General features: G+C 45.0%; 2 protein-coding genes across 3 annotated transcripts in view; both read left to right on the forward strand.

Moving 5' to 3' along the window:
- The window catches only part of LOC116945479 (toll-like receptor 8), a 30,246-nt gene extending 20,465 nt beyond the window's left edge, over positions 1 to 9,781 (forward strand). For both annotated transcript variants that reach the window (XM_032959806.2, XM_032959807.2), the window contains one exon: positions 8,675 to 9,781. In XM_032959806.2, the coding sequence (XP_032815697.2) occupies positions 8,675 to 9,781 (1,107 nt within the window). The remainder of the gene's footprint in view (positions 1 to 8,674) is intronic.
- A 60-nt stretch (positions 9,782 to 9,841) lies between these two features.
- LOC116945480 (toll-like receptor 7) lies at positions 9,842 to 10,779 on the forward strand. The gene has a single exon (XM_032959808.2). It carries the CDS (start codon positions 9,842 to 9,844, stop codon positions 10,394 to 10,396), a length of 555 nt encoding a protein of 184 aa, XP_032815699.2. The 3' UTR covers positions 10,397 to 10,779.
- Positions 10,780 to 15,988: the final 5,209 nt, after the last annotated feature.

Genomic DNA, 15,988 nt, shown 5'->3' on the forward strand with positions numbered 1-15,988 from the left:
GCTCCACAACTGCCCTATCACCAATTGGGAGTTGTAGGGGTGGAGTATCCGATGGTACAAAATACCCAGGCAGGTGCTTAGTTTTGATGGGGCTGATGGTAAGGCCCCACCTCTTGGTGGCAAGCTCCAGGTTCAGCAGCAGCACCTCCAAGTCAGCAATTACCAGATCATCGGCATACATCACATGGTTGAGCAATAGGGAGCCATCCCTTGACCGCACCTGGGCATCGATCAGCCTCCCATTGTATCTGTACCAGATGGAAATTCCTCTGGTACAGCTATTGAAGGCTTCACAAACTACGTGATCAAAATAGATGTTAAATCATGTGGGAGCCAGAGGACTTCCCTGTCGCACCCCAAGGTGTACAGGGAATGGCTCTGACTCCTGGCCACGTAGTTTTACCCGGGGCCCGCTCACCATCATGAAGGTCCTTAATGATCATGAGCAGAGGGTCAGGGACTCCGAAAGCACGAAGAACAACCCAGAGCCCATGCCTACTGATAGTATCATAGGCCTTGACCAGGTCAATAAAGCATAGATGTAGGGATTGGAATTCCCTAAACCTCTGCTGTAACAGACGGACAGAAAATATGGCATCTGTGCAGGACCACCCTTTTCTGAAACCACATTGGGGCTCCGCAAGCCTCTCCTCAGCGTGCCTAGCAAGGCGATGTTAAATAATCCTTGCCAGGACCTTTCCCAGCACACTGAGGAGTGAGATGCCCCTGTAGTTGTTACAGTCTGTGCGGTCCCCCCTCTTAAAGATGGGGACCCCCCGGGGCATCCTTCCAGTGGTCCAGACTGTTGTTATGATGTCATGTAGGGCAGTCTGTGCACAAACACCACCCTCCCTCAGCATTTCGCTTGGGAGATCATCTCTACCCGGTGCCTTTACCTAGTCTCAGACTCTGGATCGCCTTCAGTACTTCCTCAACAGGTGGCACCTCAGCCAGCCACTCACAGGGGGTGACTTCTTCCAATATTTGAGGCACCGCAGCCTCAGCAGGGTCATCTCCACTTTGTCCCACGTTGTTTTCCAGGCTGAGGGATTTCCCCTCCCCCAGGACCTCACAGAAATGCTCAGCAAATCTGCAAACTTGTTCCTGGAGGTCGGGGATTGGATGATCACCGTTCTTTCCCCTAATGATGGTAATAGGTGTGGCGCTGCAGGTTACTTTTTTGATGGAATTAAAGAGCGATTTGGGATCGCGGGCCAACAGGGGAAGGGTCCATTTCCTCAGCAACCCGCGACCACCACCCATCCTTTCAGCACCTCACGGCTCTCCGAACCTCCAAGCGAAGGCTGCGGTAAGCCTCCTCATTCTCTGACATGGGATGCTGTAGCTGATGAGAGTGGGCCTGTCGCTTTTTCTTAGCCAGCTTGAACACCTCCTCTGTCAGCCAGGGTGTCTGGGGAGGTCTTGACCGTGTAACCAATGCAGCCATTACAGCTGCATGAGCCACAGTACTAAACCTCACCCATTTCCCCTCGACATCAGGAGTGGGGGACGATGCCAACCCCAGCCGCAAGTGATGATGAAATTCTCGCTTGCAATTTTCATTAGCTAGCTGAGACCATGCCACTAAGGGTTTGAATGGGGTCCTGGGTGTACACTCACCACCAGAGTCAAAGAATGGCAGGCGCATCTTACAGATGACAAGTCGATGGTCAGTGGGCAGATCAGCTCCACGGTAGGTCCTGGTGTCAAGGACATGGGCCCGCATCCGCTGTTCCATCACTATGTAGTCCAGCAGATGTTCTTGCCTGGACCCGGCATGCATCCATGATGTAGTGTGGATGCGCTGATGCCGGAACAGCGTGTTGGTAATTACAAGCCCATGGGCTGCACAAAAATCTAGCAGCCTCATGCCGTTGTTATTGAGCTGATCTGGCCCATGCCTTCCAATTACTCCAGACCAGGTGCCAGCATCATGACCAACTCGGCATTGAAGTCACCCGACAAGATGACTCTCTCCCGAGGGGCCACTTTAGCTAGGACCTACCTGTGACAGGAGGTAATAGAAAGCATCTGACTCATTGGCCTTGCCTGCATCCCTCCACGGATGTTCGTCTTTAGTGGAGGCATAAGTAACCACGAACACCACTCCTCGCCTCTGGTTGATTGGAAGGCGAGCCCAAAGTAGCCTGGGGCTTACAGCTTCCCACACCTCACCACCACGCTCCCACGCCCCCTTCATTATTTTATTCATAAAAAGAGCCACACCCTGTTGTTTGGCAGCCTCCTGCCCCGAGTAGAGGACTGTCCATCCCTCATGGTGGCAGAAGCCAGAGCCGGTCCACCGGACCTTCCGACAGAGGAGTGGCAACCTCTCCTCCGCAGTGAGTGTTCGAACATTTCACGTGGCCACAAGTAGTGTGTTTTTGTTGTTTCTGGAGGAGCCCTGAGGGTAAGGATTCAGTCTCCTAGCTCTGCCAAATGATGTTTGGCCAGGAGACGTCATAAACGCCTGTCCCCCCAGGGCCTCTGGCACAAGCTTATTTATTGAATTTTGTGGTCGTGGTTTAGTGGTAATTCATTGAAGGTAGAGGGGTTACCAGCTACTCACACCCATCCAGAGCCCCCATTTGGCTGCTGGGGTGGTTACAAACGCTATGAGGGGAAAGGACAAACGGAATTGGCCCTCCCCCCATGGCACTGCCCACGGCAGCGTTGCCCATCCGGCACCACGAGGAGGTAGGGGGTTGGTTTGACCGGACAAGGAGAACACCCCCCTCCGCTTCTGCTTGCATAGGGGGTCGTTTTTACAGATTTACACAGACGCATGCGTGTACGACAACCTACGAATGGGGTGTTGGCCATCATGGAACTGGGGTATCAGTGGAGCTTCCTCGTTTAAGTGACTTTTGACTGACACCACTGCCACCTGAGGTTGCAGAGCTTGCACAGAATCTCAACCAGGAGGTCCCAAGAACGCTCAAAATTCAGGCCATATATATAGCTAGTTATAACCCATAAACATGGCTTGGGGTTCTTAAACATTTCATGGTAAGGAGTTTGTCCTGCAGCCAACTCAGCATCTATACCATCTCGGGCCTGACATCTGGACAGATCAGGGCTGGATGCGCATCCTGAACAAGAAGGTACATCTCAGCCATTGGGCCCGAGCTCTGCACTGGAGGACAGTGGTCCAGGCAAGGCACATCTCGGTCCTGCTTGGGCCATATGGCTATCTGAATGCTATAAATGTCCAGATGATAAGCCACTTCGTTGAGCTATTATTTATGGCCAGGTCGCTTCTAAACAAAATAGCTGTATAGCCCAGTGGGCCTTACCTGGTAAAATAAAAAGTTTAGTTAGGCTCCCACCACCGAGATGGTACCCTGGGCAGAGCTCCATATGAAGCTGCTTCAGTGGGCCCAGTTGCGACAGTGAGACCTGGCTCAATGCAGTATTGGTCAGCAGATTGAGCTAACCAGGCAGGCTCTCGAGTCTCCCATGGTCAACAGCATGGAAGAATCTGTAGAGGGGTCTACTGATAGAGGATTCTGCACCCACCAGACCTCATTCTCAAGACAGATGTGATTTAAAGGAGGGTGTTGAGCTCACATTCAGGGCATTCATGTTCAGGGCAAATGGCTATTGTACATAAAGATGAGCAATAATCTCCTATAACATTGAGCGATTCATCTAGCTCTATGCCATTTTCAGGGCTGGATTCAGGAGAAGCAGATTGTAAGTTGCTGCAACAATATGACAGCTGTGGTGAATCATCTAGGATTGCCCCAGTTTCGCTCACAGACTTTGTATACTGAATGGAATCACAGCACTTGTCCCTGAGAGCTTGCCATTTGGCTGGGACAGAAAATGTAGTCATAGACACGCTAAGCTAAGGCTGTCTTGATCCCGAAGAATGGATGCTGCACTCCAAGGTGTTTGAGCAGGTGCCGGCAATGGTTTGGCCCATTCGTTGTCGATTGTTGTACGTCGGAAGCCAACCATTGGCTGTCGTGATTTTGCATCCAGTTTCGACTCCCCGGGCCCATTGCTACAACTCGTCTTTATGATATCCTAGACAGGGTATGGTCTGGACACCTTTTAAATATGGGCAAGATAATAATGGGCATGACGTCAGTGCTGCTAGTTGCTCCACAATGGGTGAGACAGTACTGGTTATCGGATCTCCTGGAGCTAAGGACACATCATCCATGGAAATTCCTGGTTCAGGAGAACCTGCTGTCACAGGATGAGGTTTGCTGCCCAGTCAAAAGGGTACAATTTTATCAACCGGGGATTTTCTGAACAAGTGCAGGGCCGCCTGCTGAAATCCAAAAGAGCGTCCACATCCAGGGTTTGTGCTAACAAGTGGAATTATATTTCCCGTTGGTGCTTCAGGACGGGTCACCATACTTTGTCATGCAGGCTACCAGCTATCAACAGTCACCTACAGGTGGTGTTTGAGGACAGCTAGTTGCAGGGTGGCAGCTTGAAAGTTGCCTCCTTTGGGAGGGTTTTTTGTCTGTGTTTGTTTAAGGAGTCGCCTGTCCCTCCTACAGGTCACCAGCTTTAGTATTTTTACTTCTGGTTAAGACTAACTTACAACCAGTGGATGGCGGCATAGACAGAAAAAAATTAAGGTTTTGTACTTTGGTAAAAACTTGTTTGTTAATCTATGTTGCAGTCCACTGGTCTCCCTCACATCAATTCCAGTGGCAGTATATGAACGTATTGGTGGAACACCGGTGGTGCGCGGTATACAAAAGAACACATTTATCGCAATAATTGTTTATTTTCCCACGATTCACAACCCCAGTCAGAAAATCTTGCGGGGTACATCAGAATCAGTTCTCAAGATATCGAAGCAGTCGAAAGGTGAATGTTATGAGCAACTGAATACAAAGTTTCACAGCTTGTTGCCGTATAGCACCCAGCCTGATGACGAGTGGCTGCTCCGTGCTCCAAAGGCAGATTTGACTCGTGCCATAGACTTGGTCGGACAGTTCCTTGATTCATTTTTGGAATAATTAGGACTCATGTCACACGTTCGAATGGGAAAGCAGCTGCTGAAAATAAGGCAACTTCCCAGGGAGAGTCTGCAGCTCACTCAAGTGCAACAGCGACATCATCAGTTCAAATACAATTTTAGGCTGTTTTCCTAGAAACGGTGTGTTCTGCTGCACCGCTATACGACCAATACGTCCATATTCACTTCTTTGAAGAGTGTTGTCAAGAGCTCATCGCTTATTGACCATGTAAGTTACACAGGTTGGTTCTATTTTGTTTTCTTACATCAGTTGCAGTTTCAACTACACTTGTATTTCAGGGAATCTGTACCGCTTTAAGTTTCCAGTTTCAAATTTTTGTCTTCGCTTCTACACAATGTTTCTCTTGTATATGTTGAGAAAGGGTGTTGTAATTTTTGTGTTGCCCACTACCTTAAAGTGCGCTTTGCTGATAGGTAGTGAGGCTTATGAGTAATGGGTGGGGAAAGTGAGGTGGCAGGGGTGGACACTTGGTGCCTGCCTCAAAACTGTATCTGCATCACGTAATGTGGCCCTAACAGGAATTTCTATGATTTAAGACTAACTCACAACCAGTGGCTGGCAGCATAGACTTTAAAACAAGTATTTTTTTTTTACCAAGGCACAAAACATAATTTTTAATGCAAGATATGCATAGATGTATCCATGTGTAGTGCTAATACTTACGTGATACAAGGGTAGAAATACTCGCCTGATCCAAGGGTACAGTGGCAGCATGATGTCACGAGGAAAGGGAGAGAGATGTGAATTTACCGGGAGAGGCGGAGCGATCGAGGCGCTTCTTGGAGGAAATTGGAGTAGGGTGGACGCAGTCAGCGAAACGGGGGTAGCTGATCCTGAAAATACACAGTGTGTTATGGAATGGCCCACCCCCGTATCCGTGTCGAATGTTAGATTTATAGGCTTTGTTTTCCATTACTGCAGATTCGTACAGGATTCTGCGGCCATCACGAAACCCCTCCATGCACTTACAGCTAAGGGGCAGAAATTCCAATGGGGTATGGAAGAGGACAGAGCTTTGACAAATATGTGGACACTCATGGAGGCACCACCATTTAATTGCCCTTTATGCTGAACACGGATGCGAGTGATGTGGGGATTGGGGCCATTCTATCTCAGGTACAGTCGAGTGGAGAGGTGGTGATAGCATATGGTGTCTGGGTATTGTCATCGGCCGAACAACTTTACTGCGTAATGAGGAGAGAACTACTGGCCGGTGTACGTTTTGTACAGCAATTTCGCCCATATATGGATGAAAACTTGAAGTATGCGGACTGACCACGCAGCACTGCAATACTAGTTACGTATCGACCAGCCCTCTGGTAAAATGGGCAGGTGGATTGAGATGCTGCAATAGTTATCCTATGAGATGGTCCATAGGAAGGGGTTGCACCACACCAATGCAGATGCTTTATCGCGTCTGTCCGAGGCAGGTACTTTTACCTGTGCTAAGGGCTCGCCCAGGTGTAAATCACTCTTACCTGACACGGCATGCCTCACAGCACCAGTGCACGGGAAGGAAAACCAGAGCCTGCCCTGGCCAATAGTGATTTGGGATTGAGTCAAAAGGAATGGCAGCGATTGCTATGTCAAAATGGGACACTTTAACCCACGCGCCATTGCTAAGTCTAGTCCGGAACAGGACCGGCCTCCAACAGCTTCGACATTCGTAGATTACGAAGGGCTGTTTATGTGTTGGGAGATCGACACACAGCCCTACTGTGTCGTTGTGCCGACTTCCATATGCAAAAAGTTTATTGTGGAGGTGCATGGCCGCCGCCTCCTGCATTTGGAGGAGCTGAAAACACTCTCTACTATTAAAACTCATTATTTCTGACCGGGAATGATGGCAGATATCCGCGCATGGTTGGCCTAATGTGTAGAATGTGCGCGGCGGAAACCGCCAGCACACCCGGTCAAATTTTCCCTACAGCCCATCGAGATTTCGCGGGTCAATGAGTTGGTGGTCCTGGATATATTGGGACACCTACCTTGTACTGACAGAGGTCACAAATGTCTGCTAGTAGGGGTCGAATATTTCAAGTGATGGCCGGTGGCATGGTCCCTGGTGGATCAAACTGCTCAGTCAGTAGCAGAAGCTTTTGTGCATGGATATGTTATGGACAAAGAGGCCCCTGAAAAACTTCTAACAGAACAGCATAGAAACATTTCCTCGAAACTGATACAGGAAGTATGTGACATCTTAGGCACTAAGTACGCACTTCTCCATACCACCCACAAACCGATGGGATAAATCACACCATCACTTACATGCTATGTCAGGTGGTCAATGAGACTCAGACGAACTGGGACTTACACATAGGCTCGATCCTGGCGGAATACCGGTTAGCCCCGCATGCGTCGATGGGATACTGTCCATTATATTTGATATATGGTAGGGAGCCAGACCCTCCCATAGAGCACCTGCTTTTGACCTCCCAGCTGGGGCTGCAAAATAACCAATAGCGGTACGACAGGTCATGCAGCAGTGGGAGACGGTGAGGGAGGTGGCATAAGCCACAGCAGCTTCCGCCCACTCCGTGAATGAACGGGCTATGCCAAAAGGGAGTGATGCCCCTGACTTTCATAGTGGAAGATAGTGCATGGCTACACTGCCCACAGGTCCCCTTAGGGACCTCGCCCAAACTGCACCTGTCCGTGGCAGGGTCCTGTGAAGGTGGTGGAGATTCTCAGGCCTCAATGTATACTTGTCTAATTGGGACGCCGGCGATGATATGTACAACCGGTCAAAGCCTACTGCGGACATGCCACTAAACTTGGAAGAGCACCCACTACACTCACCAAAAACTGGTTTACTGCGAACACATACACCTTCACCTCTTCACTCACCATCATCACTGCCGAGGTCGGGGAAGTCACTTGCCGTGACTAACCAACCTCAAGAAGGTTGCCTTCCTTCCCCAGGACCAACGAGGTGCAGCAACATCCGACGAAGCCGCACCTAAATGGCCTGGTTACCCGGGCACGGGCCCGGGCAATGCTCCCACAGTGATGAACAACCACCGCATTCAAGACCACGGAATAGCGGATTAAAATTACATTGTTGTTCTTTCGTGCCGGAAGTTGTGCGCTGTTTGCTCGCATTTTACGGTTGGAGGGTCTGATTGAACCCCTTGTGAGCACCGTCTTGTGTTACAGTTCTTCATGTATTGCTGTCTTAAATTCTGTTTTGCATACACATACATTCCATACCTACACACAAAGTAACAGGACTCGGGTTGAGTTAGAAATTGCTTGTTATTGGCCAACAAAAGTGTTTTTTTTCGATTGTCAGGGCTACCCCGAATCCCTTGTATTCACATGGACTGTGTTTAGTCGAGGACAACTTTTTCTTCGGGGTGGGGGGAGGGGTGATGTATTACTGATGCTTACGTGATCCAAGGGTAGAAATACTTGTGTAATCCAAGGGTACAGTGTCAGGATGACGTCACCGGGAGAGGCGGGGTAATTGAGGCACTTCTTGGAGGAAATCGGAGTAGGGTGGACGCGTGCGGCATGAGCTCGCGTGGAATAAAGAAAAGTGTCGACTAAAGCCTGGTGGACCCTCTACAAATGTATACACATGTGGTATTAGGATTAGGGACAATGTTACTTTGGTGAGTTAACTTGTACTGTCTTATTTGAACCCCGTTTGTAATATTTGTTTGCAGGTCTCACTGAAGGAGCTGGATCTAAGTGGAAATTGTTGGCGAATGTACCATCAAAACTTACCATCCACTCACTGCAACCATAAATTCACCATTGAAGAAGATGCTTTCGTTGACCTGCTGAATTTAACTTCACTCAGTCTGAATAGAAACAGCCTCATACTCATTCCCAAAAAGCTGCCATCAAGTCTGAAATCGCTATGGCTGGAATTCAACCACATTACAACTTTAAGCAGCGGAGATTTTTCTGGCTTGCACAATCTTCAAAATCTACACTTGTGTTGTAATTGTTACTTGTCAAACGCTTGCTACAAATCGTTCACTATATCACAAGATGTTTTTACCCGACCAAATCTTACTTTCATAGATTTATCCAATAACAATCTAACAGATGTTAAGCTGAATCTTTCAACAACAATACGAAATCTCGTCATTGGCAACAATGACATTAGGAAATTAAGAAGACAGTATTTCCATGGCATGATGCACTTGGAATCCCTGGATGTGGCCTTGAACTGCCCACGGTGCATCACTGCATCCTTCCCCTGCAAACAATGTCCAAACAATGAACCACTAGATATTGACACGTTTATTTTTTCTGACATGCCACTTTTAACCCACATAGACTTAGCTAGCACGTCACTCAAGAAGATCCCACCACAGCTGTTTGAGAACAACACTCACATGACATATTTAGATCTGTCATATAATTATTTGGGTGGTGAAATTGAAAATGGCATATTTCTAAATTACTTGCAACGAATAGAGCATTTAAATCTATCCTTTAATGATTACTTTGAAAAGTATCCAGTTGAACTGAAACTTTCATCAAATTTTGCCAATCTCACTTCTTTAAAAGAACTTATTTTGACGGGTCTTATTTTTCAGTATCTGCATATAAACAATTTAAATCCTCTGAAAACCCTCCTAAATCTAACTTCCATAAATTTATCACTTAATTTCATTAAGCAGGTAAATATTATGGCATTAAAGGGACTTTCACAATTAAATGAGATAATTCTAAGTGAAAATCTGATTTCACCAGAAAACAATCCAGGCTGTATTATTCCCAAACCAAATGTATTTGTGAACAATGTTGAAAATAATTAAAGCAGTGTTTTGCTCTTGATATCAAAACACGACAAAAAAGTCGGTGTTCCACAATGTAAGATGTATAACAAAGTCTTGGACCTTGGCAACAATAGTATTTTTTTCATACAAAAAAATTACTTCCATGACATGGGGAACATTGAATGCCTAGTTTTGAGCAGAAATTTTATAAACCAGGCATTAAATGGCACTGAATTTAGCAATCTCCCAAAACTTAAATACCTTGACCTTTCTTATAATCGAATAAGTTTGGTTTTCAACACTGCTTTTTCAGAGTTGCCTTACTCAGAGGTGTTGGATCTCAGCTATAACCAGTATTACTTTTCACTCGATGGGCTTGTGCACAGCATCAATTTTATTTCTGGTATGTCTGCACTAACAGAGCTTCGACTGGTAGGGAATGGTATCAGAAGTCTTTCGACAGACTCTCCCTTGTACAGTAACACTTTGAAAACGCTAAACTTTCAAGGAAACAGACTTGACATATTATGGGAAGATGGAAAACATTTCAACTTATTTGAAAATTTTACACAGCTGCAAAACCTTGATATTTCTCACAACAAGATAAGTTTTATTTTATATAACAGTGTGTTTGTGCATTTAAAAAGAAACTGAAAGTGTTAAACATTAGCCATAATCGACTGACACGTATTCCTTGGGATGAACTTGCCAAACTAGAACATTTACAACAACTGGACCTTAGCTACAATCATCTGACACAGTTATCAGATGTATCAAATAGTACATCCATCACAAAGCTGATAATGCATAACAATAATATAGTTTTTATCAGTGCAGATTTTGTAAAATCAATGCGACGCCTGACTGTTTTAGATATAAGACGCAACATTCTAACTGCAGAGAGCCAAGAAAGGTTCTCTATTCACAATATGAAACATCTCGAAGGATTGCAACTCTCTGGAAACCCATTTCTGTGTACATGCTCCAACGTATGGTTTCTGTCTTGGATCAACTCAACTACTGTTATTATTCCTAAGCTGGCTACCAATGTGAAATGTAAATACCCATTGGACACATTTTCTGGAAAGAATATAGGAGTTATTTTTTTCCCTGAACGAGTCACAATGTGAGTATATAACCACTGGCATGGTATTATTTTTGATATACAATGTGTTAATTATTTCATTGATGGTTACATCATTCATCTGGGTACGTTACCGTTGGAATTTTGCACATTTGTTCAGGTCATTATGTCGAGGAAAAGTTAATTATACCTATGAAAACCTAAACCAAAACGCCTATGATGCGTTTGTCGCATACGACTCATCAAATGTAGATGTGTGTGAGTGGGTCCTGAAGGAATTTCGTGTTCATCTGGAAGAGAAATCAGACTACCCCTCGTGTTGTCATCTCTGTATTGAGGACCGTGACTGGCTGCCAGGGATCAGTATTTCGAACAACTTGGCGACCAGTGTCTACAATAGCAGGAAGACTGTGTTTCTCCTAACAAAAGACTACATCACCTCCGGCCACTTCCGGCAGGCTTGGAGTATGGCGCAGCAGCGAATGATTGATGAGAAGAAAGATGTAATGGTGTTTGTCATGTTGGAGAGAATGCCATCGAGGTTTCTATACTCACGATATATGCGCATGCGAAAGCGCCTTTGTCCAGATTCTTTTCTGCAGTGACCACCAAATCCACATGCCCAGCATCTCTTTTGGAAGTGTCTTCGGGCTGAGATTACAAAATCTCAAACGGAGCAATACTGGCAGGTAGCCCAATAAAATTTTACGTGTTTGTTTTGGGTTGTAAACTACAGTATATGAATTTTAGCTGTGTTACAAAATCATAATAACAACACACTTCATTGTCCTTTATGCAACCAGAGGAAAGGCAAAAAATATTTGGTTGGCATGTATTGTCTTATGATACAAGCATGCATTTTCATGTATGTTATGGACCTATTGTTATGACATTTAATGTGCAGGTGATGGGTTCGTGTCCTTTATTTAACACATCGATAAAGCATTGTTATTCACTTTTGTATTCGCAAACAATATCCGAAGTTCTGTTTTTGGTGCATTGCATAAGCACACAATTATTTACTCATGTATATGAAATCACAGTATTTTTTACGTTGACTTTTGGAGCAGTGTGTTCTGGTAACAGGAGGCAGAATAATGTTACCTAAAGGACATGATCCACAACGGAAACTATAAGACAATTATCATTTCCAGCAATGGCTGTCCTAAAATTGTCCCAGTGGATTATGGCCTTAAGTCACGAGAACTGATGTAGGGCAAGCACTGATGGTGATAAGGGCCGATGTACCGTGTTTGTGCCCTACACGTCATTCTCTGAAGATTGAAGTTAATCTAGCATTGGTAGTGGGGATCGGACTGTCGGCTTGTGTAAGGTATCTCAGTACTGATAATTCTGGATACCAAATAATTATATATTTCTGGGTGCCAGATAATTATATTACTCTGAAATTAAATTCTAAATGTGATTGATTTGTTTTTTATTCTGACAAGAGCCAAGTACAGAGCACGGGCAAAAACAAGGGGAGGGGATATAGAAATGATGTGGGCAGAAGTCCGGCCACAGTGCTCATGGGTTAGGGGAGAGGGAGAGAAATGGGCTCACTCACTGCCCTCCTTGCCTTGGGACTGCGAGCGGGAATGAGAACCTTTTATGAGGGGAAGGGAAGGCAAGGGAATAGGAACAAAAGTAAGGGGGAAAGGGTGGGGTGGAAACCAATGTGATTATGTATTAAATAATTCTACTTGGTTTTGTCGTGAATTTATTTTTGTAAATAAAATGCACATATGTATGTGCTGTATCTTCTTTGGTTATTTCGGTAAAGTCACGTAGAATGAGAATAAAATAATAAAATAAAACAATAACATTCTCACGACGTTTTGGCCACAACACAAGTGGCCTTCTTCAGGTGAAAGGAACAGACCTGTCGGGACGACAGAGCTTCAATGAACGTTGTTAAGATTTGTAGCGTCTTTTAAGCTGGTTTAGAGAAGTGAGGCACCTTGACAAATGGGTTTACATATCAAACAGGAGAATTTAGCATTGAAATAGCTGAGTGATTAGCTTGTGACTGGTCGTAGAAATAGCTATGTGAAAGTCAAAGCTTACACATCCACAGAGGCACATAGTACAAATCAAACAGGATAATTTAGCATTGAAATAGCTGAGTGATTAGCTTGTGAATGGTCGTAGAGATAGCTATGTTAAAGTCAAAGCCTACACATCAACAGAGGCACCTAGTACAAATCAAATAGGAGAATTTAGCATTGAAATAGCTGAGTGATTAGCTTGTGACTGGTCACAGAAATGGCTATGTTAAAGTCAAAGCCTACACATCCACAGAGGCACCTAGTATAAATCAAATAGGAGAATTTAGCATTGCAATAACTGAGGGATTAGCTTGTGACTGGTCATAGAAATAGCTATGTTAAAGTCAAAGCCTACACATCTACAGAGGCACCTAGTACATGGACACTTTGACTTTAACATAGCCATTTCTGTGACCAGTCACAAGCTAATCACTCAGCTATTTCATGCTAAATTCTCCTATTTGATTTGTACTAGGTGCCTCTGTTGATGTGTAGGCTTTGACTTTAACATAGCCATTTCTGTGACCAGTCACAAGCTAATCACTCAGCTATTTCAATGCTAAATTCTCCTGTTTGATTTGTACTAGGTGCCTCTGTGGATGTGTAGGCTTTGACTTTAACGTAGCTATTTCTATGACCAGCCACAAGCTAATCACTCAGTTATTTCAATGCTAAATTCCCCTGTTTGATTTGTACTAGGTGCCTCTGTGGATGTGTAGGCTTTGACTTTAACATATCCATTTCTGTGACCAGTCACAAGCTAATCACTCAGCTATTTCAATGCTAAATTATCCTGTTTGATTTGTACTAGTGCCTCTGTCGGATGTGTAGGCTTTGACTTTAACATAGCTATTTCTATGACCAGTCACAAGCTAATCACTCAGCTATTTCAATGCTAAATTCTCCTGTTTGATATGGAAACCCCTTTGTCAAGGTGCCTCACTTCTCTAAACCAGCTTAAAGACGCTACAAATCTTAACAACGTTCATTGAAGCTCTGTCGTCCCGACAGGTCTGTTCCTTTCACCTGAAAAAGGCCACTTGTGTTGTGGCCGAAACGTCGTGAGAATTTTAGTTTTATTTTATTATTTTATTCTCATTCTACGTGACTTTACCGAAAGAACCAAAGAAGATTAATCCTTGCAGTCACGAAATCTTTAAATCGAAATTTATGTGCTGTATGTTGAACTTATTTTGCAGCATGGTACATAGCCAACCGTGCTCAGGGCCGGATCATGGTCCCGTGAGGCCCCTGGGCACATGTCCTTTGGAGCCCACCCCCCCCCTCCCCCCATATTGGTGTCTTTCTTGCCTTCCTCCTTGCAAAATCATCCACTAGATCGTCAAAATATAACTGTCTGACACGGTCTGACTCTATTGATATAAGTGACAAAAGTGGCAATGAGCTGAGACGTGTTTGGCACATGCTACTCCGCAGCTCATTTTTTATTCTGCCTTAAAGGGAAAATGTCCGCTCACCCTGACAGTCTATCACTGGCAAAGTTAGACAAATCCGAAGTGCCACAAAAACATTAGGGAACACTGACTGCAGATTAAGTGCCTGCAACTTCTCAAGCAATTTAGTTAGGCACTTCTCACCTTCAGTCAGACATGAAAGACTTGAATTGGATGAGTTCGTTGGAAAAGTTCATGTCCAGGTCTGAAGGATATGCAGCGGAGAGTGCATTTACATTTTTCACTATGACATACTGTTAGACACCTGATCTGACATAAACAGAACTCCAAAGAGACTGGTCAAACGCTTGTAAGCGTCCAAGCGATATTGAAGGCATGCCACTAGGTTATCAATGACCACATAAAATGTTTCTATTTTGAACTTCTCCCTCCCCTCAAGTGTCACACCTGACTCTGAGCTCTCATCTGCAAATGTTTTGCGTTTCCTCTTTTGCTGAAGATCGTGCTTATATGACTGTCACATTTAAGGCTGCCCTTTCAAAAGCCTCAAACTGGTCTCGCTGTCCCACCACAAAATCCCTCAACAAAGACAAAAGCTGTGCTGCTACAGAGATGTGCCACTTTTCTGTAGGTGCATGTTCGTAGCATAGAATCGGTCAAGTATGATGTCCCAGAAATGTGCCATAAACACCATCTCTAAGGTGTTCAATTTAGCACATAGTATTTCATTTCTCCACAGTGCCTTGGTTGACTCTGCCCGAGCACTCCATCGAGTACTGGACAGTGATTTTAATGTTAGTCTGACATCAGTCTTCCGAAAGACTTTCCCCCATTTGTGTGTGGATGAAGACCAAAAAGTGAATGCAACATGTAAAAAAACTCGTCATCCTCTGGGCTACTGCCGTCTAAGGTGTTAACACCAACTAAGTTAAGTGAATGCGCTGCACAAGGCACATACTCTATCGGAGGGTTTTTTTTGTTTCAGGTGGGCCTGTAGCCCATTGTATTTTCCTGACATGTTGCTTGCATTGTCATATGACTGACCTCTACAGTTTGAGAGGTCCAACCCAAGACCTTTCACCATCAAAGTCACACAGTCTGCTAAACTTTTACCAGCGTGGCTCTCAATTGGCTCAAAGCCCAGGAATCGCTCCACCACATTCCCGCTGCTTTTAACAAACTGGAAAATGAACGTCAATTGGTCCACAGGTGACAGGTCTGGGATGGAGTCAACAATTTTTGAATAGTATTTGACGAGTATTCTGACCCTAGCTCAATGAGTTCTTCACATATTGTCGATGACAAATAGGACACTGTGCCTCTTCCTTTTCCGCCAAACTTTTTAATATGTTCAGCTAGGAATGGGTTAAATTGTGATAGCAATTCTAGGATGCCAAGGAAATTACTGTTATGGGTTGACCCAAACCGTTCATCATCTCCCCTAAATGCAAGTCCTCTTTCACCCAACAATTTGATCACTGCTACAACTCTTTTCAAAATGTCCCTCTAGTATTTACGTTCCCCATCAAGTTGCTGCATGAGATCTGCATCTATAGCACTGCCCTTTGTCCGCAGGTGCAAGGCAAGCATGCATGATCTGTGTTCTGCACTCTTTTCGTGTTCCCCTATTCTTTCAGAGTGCTTCCAGTCACTAAACCCCTGACTAAAGCCATCGAGCTTGCTGGAGAACAGTTTGCAT

This window comes from Petromyzon marinus, chromosome 24 (genome assembly GCF_048934315.1).
Source record: "Petromyzon marinus isolate PM22_M1 ecotype Great Lakes invasive population chromosome 24, UKy_Petmar_22M1.pri1.0, whole genome shotgun sequence".
In the NCBI taxonomy this organism is placed as follows: Eukaryota; Metazoa; Chordata; class Hyperoartia; order Petromyzontiformes; family Petromyzontidae; genus Petromyzon; species Petromyzon marinus.

Excerpts from the sequence above, each read along its gene's own strand:
- LOC116945480 (XM_032959808.2), top strand. The coding sequence starts at position 9,842 with ATGTATAACAAAGTCTTGGACCTTGGCAACAATAGTATTTTTTTCATA.